General features: G+C 34.5%; 4 protein-coding genes across 5 annotated transcripts; 1 reads left to right on the top strand and 3 right to left on the bottom strand.

Annotated features, from left to right (window-relative positions):
• Positions 1-3,375: 3,375 nt before the first annotated feature.
• LOC133699441 (uncharacterized) lies at positions 3,376-5,701 on the bottom strand. The gene is made up of 2 exons (XM_062122679.1): positions 5,578-5,701; positions 3,376-3,872 (listed from the first exon to the last, which is right to left on the bottom strand). Exons 1-2 carry the CDS (start codon positions 5,699-5,701, stop codon positions 3,376-3,378), a joined length of 621 nt encoding a protein of 206 aa, XP_061978663.1.
• A 1,381-nt stretch (positions 5,702-7,082) lies between these two features.
• On the bottom strand, positions 7,083-8,131 carry LOC133699105 (uncharacterized). The gene has a single exon (XM_062122244.1). The coding sequence runs from the start codon at positions 7,977-7,979 to the stop codon at positions 7,266-7,268; it is 714 nt and encodes a 237-aa protein (XP_061978228.1). The 5' UTR covers positions 7,980-8,131; the 3' UTR covers positions 7,083-7,265.
• Positions 8,132-10,106: 1,975 nt separating this feature from the next.
• On the top strand, positions 10,107-12,526 carry LOC133699788 (pentatricopeptide repeat-containing protein At2g15980). Of its 2 annotated transcripts, none has more exons than XM_062123249.1 (2): positions 10,107-11,865; positions 11,965-12,526. In XM_062123249.1, exon 1 carries the CDS (start codon positions 10,228-10,230, stop codon positions 11,791-11,793), a length of 1,566 nt encoding a protein of 521 aa, XP_061979233.1. In that variant the 5' UTR covers positions 10,107-10,227; the 3' UTR covers positions 11,794-11,865; positions 11,965-12,526. The 2 variants fall into 2 exon arrangements, with proteins under 2 accessions (XP_061979233.1, XP_061979232.1); XM_062123248.1 differs by having other exon boundaries at positions 10,108-11,865; positions 11,969-12,526.
• Positions 12,527-13,149: 623 nt separating this feature from the next.
• On the bottom strand, positions 13,150-15,447 carry LOC133699789 (CASP-like protein 5C1). Its single transcript, XM_062123251.1, has 3 exons — positions 14,972-15,447; positions 13,514-13,646; positions 13,150-13,428 (listed from the first exon to the last, which is right to left on the bottom strand). The coding sequence occupies exons 1-3, from the start codon at positions 15,100-15,102 to the stop codon at positions 13,234-13,236; spliced, it is 459 nt and encodes a 152-aa protein (XP_061979235.1). The 5' UTR covers positions 15,103-15,447; the 3' UTR covers positions 13,150-13,233.
• Positions 15,448-15,671: the final 224 nt, after the last annotated feature.

The raw sequence follows: 15,671 nt of genomic DNA on the forward strand, positions 1-15,671 counted from the left end.
CTTGTAAATAGTATCAGTTTTAAATAATTTAAAGTTGTTCGTTCTTAGGTTCTAAAGTAGAGCTAAGTATAATTTTAATTTTTTTTATTTGAATTATTTTATAAAATTGAAATTTGTTTTCAATTTCATATCCTTCTAATTTTTTAATTTATTAGATTTGATTCTTGTTTTTTTATTGCTATTTATTTTATTTGAATTTTTTTTGCAATTGTATCCTCCATTTTTTATTGTTATGTTTGTTTTACCATGACAAGTTTTTAAAATTGATATATATATTTATGATTTCATACTTTAACATTGATCTGGGTTTTTTTGGTTAAGCCTAAATCTATGATTTAACGAGTTGAGAATTTGGAACATTAACCTAGGTTTAAGAAATTCATTTGAGTGTATTTTTTTAAGCTCATGTTTTTTTTTTCTAGTTTCATTCTTCAACATTTAATTTAATTAGATATTAAGCTCTGTTAAAAAATTTTATTTGTTTTCTATAGGATTTTTAAATAATTTTAAAAATAATCGGGGTTATCTGAGGTCTTTTTTTTTCTCATTCTTTGTTAAATCTAGTTGTTTTTCTTAATTGAATAATTTTTTTTCCATTTTCAACTTTTAATATTTGTTTGATTGAAATTGGGCTCTCTATTTTATTTTGATTTGGGTTTCATGGGGTTTTCACGGTTTCAAGCTCCGTATCGCGAGTTTTACAAATTAATCAAGTTTAGTCCAAGTCGATCCAGTGTGTTGCCATCTCAATTAATTTTTAAAATAAATATATTATTAATTTAATATTTTAAAAGTGCATCGAGTTTTTTACTTTTAAATATTATTAATTTTTTTAAAGGTTAGGAAAAAAAAAATCCAACTCACGACATATTGGGGGAAAATCTAGTTAAAGAACTACATAGTGGCAACTTATCATTAAATTAATTATTGACGCGTTATTTGAATTTATATGTGTGTGTGTGTATCATCAATTGCATAGGTTCCCTATTTTTTTGGGTTTATATATTTATTTATTTCTTTAATTTTATATTTGACTCAAGGTGTGTGGATTATATTTGCGCAACCATTTCAACTATGTTCATATGAAGAAAAAAAAAAGCTATGCTAGGATGGGAAAAAACTCAAAAATTAAGTTGTTTTGTTTTTTAAGTTTACCATGCAAGATAGTTGAAATTTTTGTTAAAAATAATTTAGTGATCGACAAAAATATGATAGAACTATATTTGCTTTTTATTCAATTTATAAAACCAAACTTAATGAATATTTTATTACCTAGCCTTTATTTTTGAAAGCATGTTTCTTTAATAATTATGATTTTTTATGATTTTTTTTCATGTGAGCTACTGCCCCCCTCAGCCTTGTAAATACCTCCGCCCTTGGTTACAACATGTTTAGATAAAATGGAGTCCTTTCCGAAGGAAACCAGATGCGTTGTCTAGACATCTAATTAAGAAAGCACTCCTGGGGCACCAGGATTTGTAGCCCAGCGGCAGAGACAAGGTTTTCTTACCTCTGTCAGTTAAGTTCGAGTCTTAGTGTGCATGTCTGTTATTTTCGCAGTGTCTTACCTATCTACTGGGCTTGCAAGGTGTTCAGTGGGTTCAGAGATTAGTTGTGGTGCGCGTAAACTGGCCCGGACACCCCGGGTTAAAAAAAAAAAAAACAAAAAACACTCCTGGGAAAACAAACTGTAAGTGTTTTTCTGATCGGGAAAGGCTTACGTCCACAATTAAAGTGGTTGCAACAAGAAATTTATTCCATGGACCGAATTTATATGGATCAAAACTATTCGAATAATTGATCTAATGGTGTGCAGTATGATTATGGATACAAGCAGCAGCTCATTCTATCTAGTTCAAATAGCCACTCTACTAGAGAGAAAAGGCATCCAAGTTGGCAGATTCCGACGGGAAAAACAATGGCATATGCCCTGCAGACAAAATTTAGTTCGGCTGCCTCAAATTAATGGATCATAACATTGAAATGGAACTATTTATTTAACAATATCCTTAATTGCTCCTACGTACTCTAAGCTATCCTTAAATTTTCCACCCACCATTTGCCTAGTTTTTTCTTGTTGCTAAGTGTGTGGGAATGGAAACTTGTTTCGATAGGGACAGAGGAGAGGCCCCATGCCTGTTTTAATCCAATTAACGTTAATTAATTCATAGACTTCCAAATGAGATCAACAGATATATATATTATATGTACCCAACAAAGTATAGGCGACTACTAGCATTCATGAATGCTTCTTTATCTTTTAATATTAAATTAATTAGTGAGAGTGGTGTACTGATTATTTTTTAAAATATTTAATTTTAGCTTGAAAATATATTAAAATAATATTTTTTATTTTTTTAAAATTATTTTTAATATCAGTACACCAAAATAAATTAAAAACATCAAAAATAAATTTATTTGACGTAAAACAAACTAATTTTTTGAATTTTTTTTAAAAAACTTTTAAAATATAAAAATAAACAAATTCTTAGAATACTTTGATCGTCCCTTGGAATTCAATGACAAATTCATAACCTACTTCACTTTTACGTAGCTATCTAGGGCTGTTTAACGTCTTCTTTATTCTTGAAACATAATGCAGTCCTTTTGGCCTTCTTTAAAAATCAAATCAATGGAAGCAATGAATTAATCCAGGTTAATCAAGGTATTTTAAAAATAATAAAAATAAAAATTAATTAAATTTTAACTAAATAGATCGAGTCGTATATTAACCTATTAAAATAATTAAATTGATTTTTTAATGATATCCGGATTAAGTTTGAAGTAAGGTGGTGAGATCTAAATTAACCTATTAAATATCGGGTTTAATATTAATGCTTACTTACATGTATGTTTTAACTATAAGCATTCCATTTTCCATTTTAACTATATGCTAAAATCGACATGTATGGACAATATATAACATGAATAATTTATCAGAGACAAAAATCAGTATATAAGCATTTTGATCCTACACATGAACTTAAGTAGAACTAAACCTTTATTTGATACTTTAGATTGATGATGCTGCATTATACTGACAATCACCGTTTTCCTCGGCTAAATACACAGCCCTAGTTTTTTTTTCTTCTAAACTACGGGCACCAAAAGATTAGCTGCTAGTTTTACAATCGGTTGGAGCATCGGTGATCATCAAACTCTAAATCCCATAAACTGATCAATGTTAAATGATCTTTAAAAATCGTAAACTATATATTAACTCCTAATTTAATACTTAAAAGGGATATATAACATGATTAAAATCATTATCAGATCTTGTTGCTCCGACTTTAAATTAAGAGGAGAGAAAATAATTACGTTAATTCAAGAAACTTAACATGCATATATACCAATGAGTAAAATGCACCCCTCACCTTACTCCTCCAAGATAGCACTCAATCTTGGAGTCAATCTAGTCGTTGATTTCCTTTCTCTGCCACCACTCTTCCCTCTTCTCTCCGCAACAAATCCTCCGCCAATATCACTGTGGGTGCCTGTCGCCACCATCGGACTAGTCTCATCACTAGGGCTCTTGCTACTCCACTCAATCGCGGGATCCACTTTCTTTATCCAACACCAACAAAATCCGCCCCTGGTACTCGTCTTCAGGGCTGAATTTGCCTTCACTGCCAAGGCAGCCATCTGTTCAGTGCTAAGAGGATTGTTTAACCAACTTGATGGCAACGCGAAGTAAAGACGGCCTAACTGAAGATGTTCGTTTTCATTGATCGCTGGAACATATTCATCAAATTCCATGTCGTCTGCTTTGCATACAAAACACTTAGGGTTTCTTCGTACTATCTGCGAAACCCTGATTGAGTATGAAAATTCTTCGAGTTTGCCATCTTCAAAGATCAGCTTTGCTGTGACCACTGAGGTGGATTCACATGAATTACAAGTATTTCCCATCAGTTTTTTTTCTTTCTGGTATTCAGTTCAATTCATGGGCGTTGTTCTAGGCGTGAGGGTCAAAGATATAAGTATGCTTGATTAGGAGACGACCGAGTTTATCTGGGGAATTAAGTAATAAATATAATCGTAATCATAGTGACTGGTTATGAATCCAAAAAGGGTGGCTGACAAATTAATTCATTTGTTAATTATTTTAATCAGATATCATTTGGTATCTTTTTTTTATTCTTATCTTTTTGTAACTTTCCATTTGGATATTTCCTCCTAATCATAATTGCTTTGATCCGATCACTAAGCATGTGTTGAACTTTTTGTGAAAGTAACACCTTATCCTCTTAAGTTCATTTCACTCTATTCGAACTCAAGGAGCAGGAGTAGCTTTGGTGATGATGATAAAAAAAATATCCCTTAACCTTAAATTTAATATTTTAGAAAGATTGCCCTCTAAAATACACAAAAACGAGATACAACACTACTAAAAAATCAGCGAACACTAACAGAATTACCAACGGAATTTTTTTGTCGGTAATTTTTACTGATGAACATAATTCCGTTTCTAATTTTATCGGTATATACTAACAGACCTTTTCTATCGGTAATAATTACCGACGACATAGAATCCGTCGGCAATACGATCGGTATATATCAACAGTATTGCCAACATAATATATAGATTTTTGAAAAGTTGCAATGGTGTGATGACGTGGATTTTTTTCAGATGATTTTACCGACGGAATGACCGAAAGATTCAAACCGAGATCTTCATACAGTGACGTGGCATAGTCACCGGCAGACTTATCGACGGGACGTGTCCATCGGTGATTCCATTGGTAAAAGCCAACATATACCCACTCAACCGACTCTCTCTTCCTCTATTTCTCCTTCTTCTTCCCCATCCCAACTCTCCCCATCTTCTCAACACAAGCACTCAAGTTTCTTATACTTTTATACGTGGTCACAACATCCGTTCTCCGAGCAATTTATTGTGGATTTTATCTTTTTTGTAAGTAAATCTATCATTTTTAGTTTTAACATTTAAATGTCAATTTTATTATTTTTTTTTTTTTTAGTATATGATTTTGGTAACGTATGTACTTGTTTGATTGTTATTTGTCAAAGAAATTTGTAGTATGAATGTATAATTTTGTAGTTGTTATAGTTTGTTTTAGATTTTGTCAAATTATATTTATTTGTAAATTGTTGAAACTTTGTTTGAATTACACCGAATTAGATGTGTTGTGATGAAATAAATAATAGCTTGTTTAACAGGTCTATTTTAATTTTTATCAATTTTATTACAGAGTTGTGATTTCCGCAAATTTATATATCATCTTGTTCTTGTATATCTGGTAAACCATAGGTCATTTGCAGATCAACCATCCTTTTTAAAGTTGCATAATTGAAATGCCTCAATAATTTGTGTTAAAGAACAGAATCAATATAGACACAAGTGTTAGAACTTAAACAAACTTCTTTCTAATCAACATTAAGACTTTTATTCATTATTTTAGCTGAGAACAATAATATTGCTTTTTTTTTTCCCTCTAATGTCACACACTCCATCATTAAAAGATAATGAGTAATCAGATTCAAATAATTGTCCCACACTCATTAAATTCGGATTAATCTTAGGTACATAAAGCATATTTTTTAGAGTTTTTGTACCTGACATTGTTTCAACTTCGATCACATCTTTTCCTTCAACCTTCAGATATTCTCCATTCCCAACTCTGACTTTAGATAGGAAGTTTGTGTCCAAATCCTTGAATAATGTCAAATATGCAGTCATGTGATTGGTGCAACTACTATCAATAAGTCATGAAAAATTGTTTACCTCGATTGTGTTGCACATCTGTTCTAATATAGCCATGAATAAATGATCTTCCTTGGCTTTTGAATTTTTTGCAATATAAGTTTGTTTCACTGTTTCTGGTTTGTTTTTGTAGAACCTTTGGATGTTACCAAATTGCTTGCAAGTTCTGCATTGTGCATTCTTAAGCCAACATCAAGCTTCTAGATGATTTGTTTTCTGACAAAATTAGCTAGGAGAGAAGTGCTCTCTTCTTTCTTTCCCTCTAGTAATGTTGTTCTGACGCTAGTTATTTGATTGCCAACTTTTTTTTCTCTTTTTTTTCTTTCCTGATTGTTCGTGTAAAAATTATTAACCCGACTCTTCTCTTTGAAACTGCAACAAGAGCTTCTTCACTTGTTCCTTCTTGTCTGTAGGCTTGCCTCTGCTCTACTGCTTGTAATGCATTAATTAATTCTTGAAGACTTATTTCTGAAAAATATTTTAACTCTTCTAGAGAGCAAATCTAATGCTCAAATTTCTCTGGTCTCACTTTATTCACAAGTTTTGAAATTTAAGAAGAGAAGTCTTTGATAGTATCAGTTTCATTCATCTTCAGTCCTTCAAACTGTCTTCTGAGATTCAAGACTTGCATCTTTCTTGACTTCTCATCTCCATGAAATTCTGCTTTTAGTTTATCCCATGTTTTTTTGGCAGATTTACAAGCTATAATTTTGGTGAAGATTTCTTCACTCACAGCATTATGAAGACAGGTAAGATCTTTGAATCGCTTTGTCTTTTCTTCATTAAAAAATTTTATATGTGCGATCGTAGAATTGTTTTCTAATGGAGTTGGTTGCTTATCACTCTCCAATATCTCCCACAAGTCAAAAGTTTTAAGATAAGTTTCCATTTTAACAGCCCACACACCATAATTCTGCCCTGTGAACATTAGTGTTTTTGCAGGAAAATTCGCAGAATCCATTGCTTTAAAAAACTCACTTAATCTCTCGTGTTTCACTCATAGTCCTTTAAAGAAAAATGCTTTGATTCACTCACAACTAATCTTTCGTGTTTTCACTCACAACCCTTCTAAGATCAAGAAAACAGTATGATACTAAATGTTATATATATATATATATATATATATATATATATATATATATATATATATAATTTAAAAAACAAGGAATAGAGAATAGGGAACAAAAGAATAGAGGTGAAAAAATAAAGAACAAGGAGCAAAAATAAAATGGTAAAAGAAATAGAAACAAAAGAATCCCTTTAGTTTTATTTATAAAAGAAATCAAACACTACAGGAGATAAAAATAAAAAAAACAATCATAATCTTCTTGATCTAAGTAGATATATATAACTAGACTTATCCTAAATAAGTTTAAATATAAGGATTCAAATTACATTTGCTGATAAATAATAAAAGAAACATTACATAATAAACTTCAGCTTTGTGCCATCACTTCAACACCTTTATCCATATTACCAAACTTCAACATTCTCTACAAAGATAGAAGGAAAACATCATAATCTAAGCACGCAGCATGCTCTACCAAGCTTTTGAAATCATAGAACCAATCAACCCTGCTATAAGAGTTGTTGGATCACCTAGCACAGCCGATATAACAAACTGCAGGGCTAGTCCAGCCATTTCCCAACCTATCTTGGACTTACTTTTTCTCTTGTTATGAATAAGGAGTGTATTTTTCAAGCTAGGAATCCTCGTATGAAATTTCCTAGCACTCTTTTCACCTATGTACCCTTGCCAATTCTCCATGAGCATGTCCTTAACACATGCCACATGCAGATTATATTTCTTGCACGAAGACCTGTAAGTCCAACTCCTGCCTTTACGTCCACATTTGAGACAAGATGCACTCACCTTCCTATACAAATACAGCTTAATCTCTCCGTCATTAAGAACCATGGGCAATTTTGCACAACAGGGATGAAGATCAAATCCACAATCTTTGCAATGGTAAACGAAGCCCGTGACATCCCGTTCGCATGCATTACAAAAGCGAGGCTTGTCACCGGGAGGCCTCGAGAAGAATTGGAAGGAACATTTGGTGTAGAAAGAGTGAGAGATTGTGGGAGCAGTGATGGCACAATGCATATGGAGATCAAAATCACACATGGTGCATTTGTAGCGCGATCCAATTCCTACTTCCTTGCAGCCATCACACTTGAATGGAAATTCTGAGTTTTCAAACTTCAGCTTGTGTTGTGGGTGGCTAAAGTGAGATATCTCAGTATATTTCATGTTTTTTTTTCTTTGCTGCCTCGAACAAGGTACCTATGCAACCATTATATAGAGCTAAGAATTATGGGTTTCTGTTTGAGAGATTAGATTCCATGGAGACTGTGGTTAAGGGCTTCTAATTATATCGAGTTGTGTGGGTTTTGGCTTGTAATTGACGCAAGGAAGGAATTATGCGTAGTGATATGGTGATGATGGTACATGAATATGAGTCTGCATAAGAATTACCATTTCATAAGGGCAAGGGCAGACATAACGCATATATTTGAGCATTTAGGCATATATTTGGATGGTGTCCCACTTAAGAATATATACGAGTTTTCACTTTCCGCATATGGTTCCAATCCACTAATGCTGAAACTTGACAAAGATCAGAAGACTTAAGAATATATATGATTTGAGAAAACATATTGAATAAAGTGTTCCAACGGATAAATCGAAGATATCTGTGTCCAAACTAAACTTCCAAGGAACATTTGAAGAACTTAGAACTTTGAATTTACTGCAATATTAGGTATAATTATGAAGGGGTTATTAGATGCGGTCTGCATATCTAGAGAAGGATCATGCACACACTAAGAAACCTCGGAATTCCAGAAGAATAAGGATTTGGCATCTTAAAAAGTTGATTGGATGTGATTACCAAAATAATTAATTAATCAGCAAAGATTTAACTTTTTAATCACAAGCAAAGCATCCAAAGTGTAGCATTAATTTAAATTATTTATGACCTTTTCTTCTAAACAGATGATAAGCATGTTCATGCTAATCAAACATATGGAAGAAAAGAAGCATGTGGGTGTGGCCTTAGCACAACTCTTGATTTCATAAAGAGAAGATGGCTGAGATCATGAATTTCATCTGCATTTATCACTCTATATATTGATAGAAATGTTGACAAAGGAGAACAGATTCCTATCCTGATGTTTATTGTCTTATAACGCCCAAGTTGCTCATAAATTTGGTGGCAATACATGCATATTGATTGTGTATTTTATCCATATATATATATATGATTGTCTCTTCGACTATATACAGTACCTAGGAAACAGTATACACTTGTCATCTTCAATCCTGATCATTTGATTACGTAATGCTTAATTCAAGGGCGTGAGACTTGCTTGGAAATTACAGGTCTTAAATTGCGGCTAAGAATGAATATAAATCATGGAGTTTGTGGTTCAATAAACTTGGGAAACCATCATCAAAGATACAACTAGCTAGAGGATCAGTCAACAGCACTGACTGAGTCTCAGATGATCAGTCACTACAAGAATGAAATAATTGTGTGCCTGATAATGTGAAGATTCTCCTAGTTCCCTTGTTTTGTATTTCTTTCGTTAGCTTAGCACAGAGAAACAAGTGGAATATGAGAATAAATGCAAGTGATGTCTGGGAGGTAATTGTTCAGAGCCAGTTGCTTTGTGCGGTTGTACTTGCAAGAACTGAGAACGGACAATAATGAATATGATTCCTTCATCATCCAAAAGCATTTTTCTCTCAGTTTTTGTTAGTACAGTGATGGGTATCGTATATACTCTTACCTGTGGCTGTGTTGATCCCTTTCTATTATCCATAATTACTCCAAGCTTTTCTCTTGAGCGGTCATTGTCTTTGAGTGTCTAAAATGGTGTTGCTGATGGTAAAGAGTTCATAGTCCTTGTTCTGGTCAGATTTGGAGGAAGCCATTGATTGTTGAACATCTTGCATTTTACTCTCATTCTCATACGTACGTTGTTCGAGATTTATGAAGATTCTTCCTTTAGAAAGATTTTTTATGGTTTATAAAAGGTGAAATCATTAGCTAATTGAATGCTCATTTCTTCCGACATATCTAGCGTTGATTTTTATTTATTTATTTATTTTAGAATCTCCTATCTTGCGTTGATGGATAGTAAGATGATAATTATTGACGCAGAATATAGTTATATAGATTATATTTTAAGATTTTATTTAATAATTGAAGTTTTTAAATTAAGATGATTTATTAAGAATCTCATTATTCCTATAAACAAATCAAGTATAATCACTTGAGAAATATAATAATTAAAATTTGTAAATTAAAATAACTATTTGATTTATGAAACCTCTTATACATCTGTGTTATATTTTCTGAACATGTCTTTATTCTCATTTCAAATCCGCTGGGAACAAGTGAGTATTAATTAACATCCCTGTTTATAACACTATAATTTGTTTTTTTTTTTTTTTGCTTCCAACATAGCCTACGGTAGTCGATGCTTTCCCTGCAATGCCACCACACCTCAAACGCTTCCTCCACCACCCACCACCACCACCACCACCAACCTACTCTCTCCCCTTCTCCACCACCACGTCTCCACCACCCAACCATCACTCCCCTCTAACCACTGCTATCATTTCCCTCCTCACTCACCACCGTTCCAAATCCCGCTGGTCCCACCTCCGCTCTCTCCTTACCACCACCACCAGCATCCCCCTCGCCCCTGGTCACTTTTCCCTAATCACCCTCAAATTAAAATCAAATCCCCATCTTGCCCTCAGCTTCTTTCACTTCACCCTCCACAACTCCTCTCTTTGCTCTCACAATCTCCGCTCCTATGCCACCATCATTCATATCCTCTCCCGGGCCCGCCTGAAGGCCCATGCCCAGGAAATTATTCGGGCCGGACTCCGGTCGCAGATTTTGTTTAATAATGATGAGGATGCCTTTGCTGAGCAGACAGGACTGAGCAGGGTGGAACAGGATTGTGAAGGACACAGGGGCCCCAGGTACCACCTGCTAAAAGAAGTGAGGTTTTTTGAAGTTTTAGTGAAAAGTTATAGAGAGTGTGATTCAGCTCCATTTGTGTTTGATTTGTTGATAAAATCTTGTTTAGAATTGAAAAAGATTGATGGGTCTATTGAGATTGTGAAGATGTTAAGGTCTAAAGGGATTAGTCCATCAATTAGTACTTGTAATGCTTTGATTAGTGAGGTTTCAAGGTGTAAAGGATCGTTTGTTGGTTATGGGGTTTTTAAGGAGGTTTTTGGATTGGAAAGTTGTGAGCTTGGGGAGAAAATGAGAAGGGGTTTTAGAGTTAGGCCTAATGTTCATAGTTTTAATGAATTAATGGTGGGGTTTTATAGAAATGGTGAAGTGGAGATGGTTGAGGAGATTTGGAGTGAAATGGAGAGATTTGGCTGCGTTGCAAATGGGTTTAGCTATGGTGTTTTAATGGCTGTTTTTTGTGAGGGAGGGAGGTTAAGTGAAGCAGAGAGGTTATGGGAGGAAATGAGAGAGAAAGGAATAATGCCTGATGTTGTTGCTTATAATACTGTCATTGGTGGGTTTTGTAAGGCTGGAGAGGTTGAGAAAGCTGAGGGTCTTTTTAGGGAAATGGGATTGAGTGGAATCGAGAGTAGTTGTGTTACTTTTGAGCATCTTATTGAGGGGTATTGTAGAATTGGGGATGTTGATTCGGCTATTCTTGTGTACAAGGATATGCGTAGGAGAGACTTTAGGCTTGAAGCTTTGACAATGGAGGTGTTGATTGGAGGGCTTTGTGAGCAGAAAAGAGTTTTTGAAGCTTTGAAGATTATGAGGAGTGCAATGAGAGATGTTAGTTTTCATCCGAGTGGGAAGAGTTATGAGTTATTGATTAACGGATTGTGTGAGGATGGGAAAATGGAAGAAGCATTGAAGCTTCAATCAGAGATGGTGGGGAAAGGGTTTGACCCAAATTCAGCAATTTATGGTGCTTTTATTGAAGGGTATGTGAAGTTGGGAAATGAGGAAATGGCAGCTATGTTGAGGAAGGAAATGTCTGTAGCTCAAAAGCAGCAGCAAGAGGATTAAATGTTACCAATTGATTAGTTGCGAGCCTACCCCTTGGTTTTTGTGTTCACGTTCAAAAGCTTGAGAAATGTGGTATGTTTTTGTTAAAAAATAAATGTTTGTGATCAGCTTTTACTGCAGGATCGATTAGTTTAATCATTTTTCCTCAATTTCTTTCCTTTACTGGACAAGACAGGTGTTCGGATCCTTGAAAGCTTTTAGCACTGTGAATGCGCTGCCTCCCTTCCCCCATCGAATAAAATGTCGTCTTGTAGGAATTGAGTGTTTTTTCTGATGATGGGAGTAAGACAGTTAAAATGGCATCAAGATGAGCAGATTATGGTGTGCTGCAACCTAGGAAATCCATTAGCTCTGCACCTAGTTAAAGCAATTACTGGATAAAGAAAGAACAACTGAGGGTTTGACTTCTTTCTGTTGATGCAACGTCTCCTGTCCATTTGTGATGGATATGAACTACCAGAAAGTGGCACTTGAGAATTGATAGAATGTATTTTATGCTGGTTGTAAAGATTATCAATCCATATCCTTCAACGGCCTGAATCATTTTGCTGGAGATGGTATGTTTGCCGCATATAACTTTTGAGATTTTATGTTCAGATTGGTGCTAGCCTAGCTGCACATAAGCATAGCAAGCTTAAGCTAGCTTCCTCGACAAGTTATTGTACTTATTTTGTCTGCCTCGAGCAGCAATAAAATCACCAGATTTTTCTGAGAAAGAAAAAATGGTTTTTCCTGTCGTGAATGTACTAGTTAGAATAAGTTGATGCCTGATCATGTAAATGTTGTAGTTTGACAGATCTCCGAAGCAGTGATAGAAAATGGCATTACAAAAAAAAAAAAAAAACGTATTCTGATCCGAGTTAGTACGGAGATGCAGGATTCTATTGTCATTGAACTCATGCTTACTTCGTTACTGAACTTTTCAGAACTGTTAGCTTATGTTATAGAATTGCAAGTTAATACTTCCAATTACCTAATTGTAAGTGGATGTTATATAAGCGAGATATATTTTACCAGTAGGCAGGCCACGGTAACTTCAGTTACTCCTAGCAAGTACCACAACAGAGATTTGAGTGAAGTGAGTGTTGAGTTTGTGGAAGTTCAGAATTGATTACAGGGGCCCTTTGGTTTTAAATCAGGAAACAGGAGTAATTCTGGAGGAGACCCACATTGAAAGCTTTGGACAGAAAGGCCAGAGTACGATTTTTCTATGTTTATGCATATCAAGTACAAAACATTCCTGATCTTTTATCAAGTTACATTAAACCTTATTATGTACAGTTCCTCAAATGAATCAACAAATTTGTAACATGTGGTTTTAGATCCACCTTTTTCACAACTTTGAGCATGTAAACGTACAGAACTTGGATTTTTTATATATATATCATTAACAATCTTACACCAATCACAAAAATTTTCTTTTGAACAGTGGGTGAAAAATCACAAAGACGGGAGTAACCAAAGATTGAAAAGAGATGAAGCCATAGACAGAAACCAAGACAAGAAAGCCATGGCAGCCGATATTTGATACCTGCTGCAAAACTTTGGAGGGCAATAGGATCCATCAGAGTGGAGCAGGAGATCCACAACACTAGCTGTTGAGCATGCTGCAGCTAATGTTAGAGTTGATAAGACCTGCCGTGTATCATGATGGAATTTGTCACAAGGAGTTCCAATAAATGCATCAATTAGTTTTGGACAAATCGCAGATGGAACATACCCAATCTCCAAGGACAATAATCAGAAGTATTCCCGGTTGTCGAACAGGACATTTGACCAGAACAGAGTATCCATCAACTATTGCCAGTGTGAAACTCCATGGAATAGTCAAACCCATGATTGTAACCAAGTAGCTGAAAAACAAGCATGCTAAAAAATTGAAAACATTGAAGCAGTGTTTGCTAAAAGCAGAAAAAAACCATGTAGGGCCTCTGATGATTCAATATGCTGATCAAATGGAATTGTTGCAAGTAAAATCATCCGTTGTCTGATCAAAATATTTACTCCTTTCTTAAGAAGGTGATGGTTAAAGTCTTCCAAGTTTTGGACAAAAAGCTGGGCCAAACTAGCACATGGTTTCCAATGGTTTAGAAAGGACGAAACATACCACATGGAGCCAACAACCACCAGGCCAAACTAACTCTTACAGACGGAATGGATCACATTGCTGTATTATGTGTCATCACACACATTGTACTGCATTTCATTTAAGGGGTACGGGAAGAACATGACGTTTAGAGGGAGAAGGTGAACCTTTGAAAAAAGAAGGTGAATGAGCAATAAAACTGAAACAATTTGGACAAGGAAATGCAAGAGATCTAATAGGGGGAGTACACAGACTCTAATTTAAAATTAAATTTAACTCGGATGGAATATTGTCAACGATACCAGCCAGAATGCAGTCTCAGGAAGTTGGTTGTGCAAACAGAAGATTCATCAGCAAGAGCACACCTAACGGAAGAAGATTTATTTCCATGCTAGGAAAGCTAAGAGCAGAAATTAAAATTTTGAGGGAATAATCAATCCATTTTAGTTCATCGAATTAAATTTCTCAAAGCTCTTGATTGGGTTCAGGAAAACAAAGAGTGATAAGGATACCAAGATTGCAGACCTCATGCTACAGAATCTTGATACCAGCTTGAGAAAATCTCCATAAAACCCAAATCAGAAAATCTCATTAGCTTTTAAATTTCCAACCTATTGATCCTTGAAAGGCCAATGTTGAACAGCAACATTTGATACAAACTAAGAAGAAGGGGAATTCAAGTAACTTCGATTTGTTGAGTGGATAAATTCTATTTTCAGGATTATTTTGAAAATCCGACAGCACTAAAACAAAAGATTTTCCTGGTCTACTTTCTAGACAATTACAATGAAACCAATTATTCTCTTCTTTCTACCAACAAACAAATCACCAACCACAACCTAAGAGGTCGTGTAAAATCTGAGGCAAGGATATTTTCATTATTAGTCTAAGGATGTTGCTTTGGCTCACAATCGATCGAAACTGACAAATGAATTAATTTAGGAATTATTGTAATCTGTCTCCTCCAATTTGGTTTTTGATTGTGTCATAGAAACTGAAAATGTAACATTTGTATTGCAATAGCACAAAATGAAAACTGAACACGCTAGATCAACTTTCACGAATGAGATGAAAATAAAGAAGCAAGATTACCAGAAAGCAGTGTAGGTGTAGAATTCAACACCCAGAGACATGAAAAGAAGAGAAGCGGAAGAGAAGATGGTCTGGCCCAATCTCAAAGAGAAGCTGGCACTCGTCCCTACTGAACCAGGTACAACATCCATGGCCTTGTTGCATGGGATCTTCTTCCTGGACTGCCTTCTTTTGAAGTCTTATCTTGTTATTATCCCTTCAATTCTCAACCATAGCCACCTCCATCCCAGTATACTTTCCATCTAAATCAATCCAAATGTCTCTAATATTTGTGTGTGTTATGCCAAGAACTGATCATCATCCTTGGCCTTTTCTTGCCTAACTAAGAAATTGCCAACGGCGGAGATGGAAGAATTTGTGTGCAAGGAAACGTTATACGGCAATTATTTTATTTTATTTTATTTTAGTTAGTTAATGAGGAAGAAAGACGGAATAGTGTAATGGAGATGATGGTTGTCCAAAGAAACGTTATACGGCGATTAACCTTCTTTTTTCTTCTAATTCTGTATTATATTACTAGTTTTCTTTCTGAAAATTAATTTTTAAAAAATTATTTTTAAAATTTTTATATGTTTATTTATTATTAAAAAAATAGATCAATAGAAAATAATTTCCAGTCAATAAAAAATATTTTCCAGTCAGAAAAAATTTTAACTTGGTTTTCAGAAAAGTGTTTTCCTTTTATTTTGAATGAAAAACA

This window comes from Populus nigra, chromosome 7 (genome assembly GCF_951802175.1).
Source record: "Populus nigra chromosome 7, ddPopNigr1.1, whole genome shotgun sequence".
Classification (NCBI taxonomy): Eukaryota; Viridiplantae; Streptophyta; class Magnoliopsida; order Malpighiales; family Salicaceae; genus Populus; species Populus nigra.

Bases quoted from the DNA above. Each gene is read 5' to 3' on its own strand.
- LOC133699789 (XM_062123251.1), bottom strand. From the start codon at position 15,102: ATGGATGTTGTACCTGGTTCAGTAGGGACGAGTGCCAGCTTCTCTTTG. The intron at 13,647-14,971 runs GTAATCTTGCTT...CTTGTTTTTCAG, and splicing joins TACACCTACACTGCTTTCTG to CTACTTGGTTACAATCATGG. The intron at 13,429-13,513 runs GTATGTTCCATC...GATACACGGCAG, and splicing joins TTATTGTCCTTGGAGATTGG to GTCTTATCAACTCTAACATT.
- LOC133699788 (XM_062123249.1), top strand. From the start codon at position 10,228: ATGCCACCACACCTCAAACGCTTCCTCCACCACCCACCACCACCACCA.
- LOC133699441 (XM_062122679.1), bottom strand. From the start codon at position 5,701: ATGACTGCATATTTGACATTATTCAAGGATTTGGACACAAACTTCCTA. The intron at 3,873-5,577 runs GTACAAAAACTC...AATCCACCTCAG, and splicing joins CGAAGTTGAAACAATGTCAG to TGGTCACAGCAAAGCTGATC.
- LOC133699105 (XM_062122244.1), bottom strand. From the start codon at position 7,979: ATGAAATATACTGAGATATCTCACTTTAGCCACCCACAACACAAGCTG.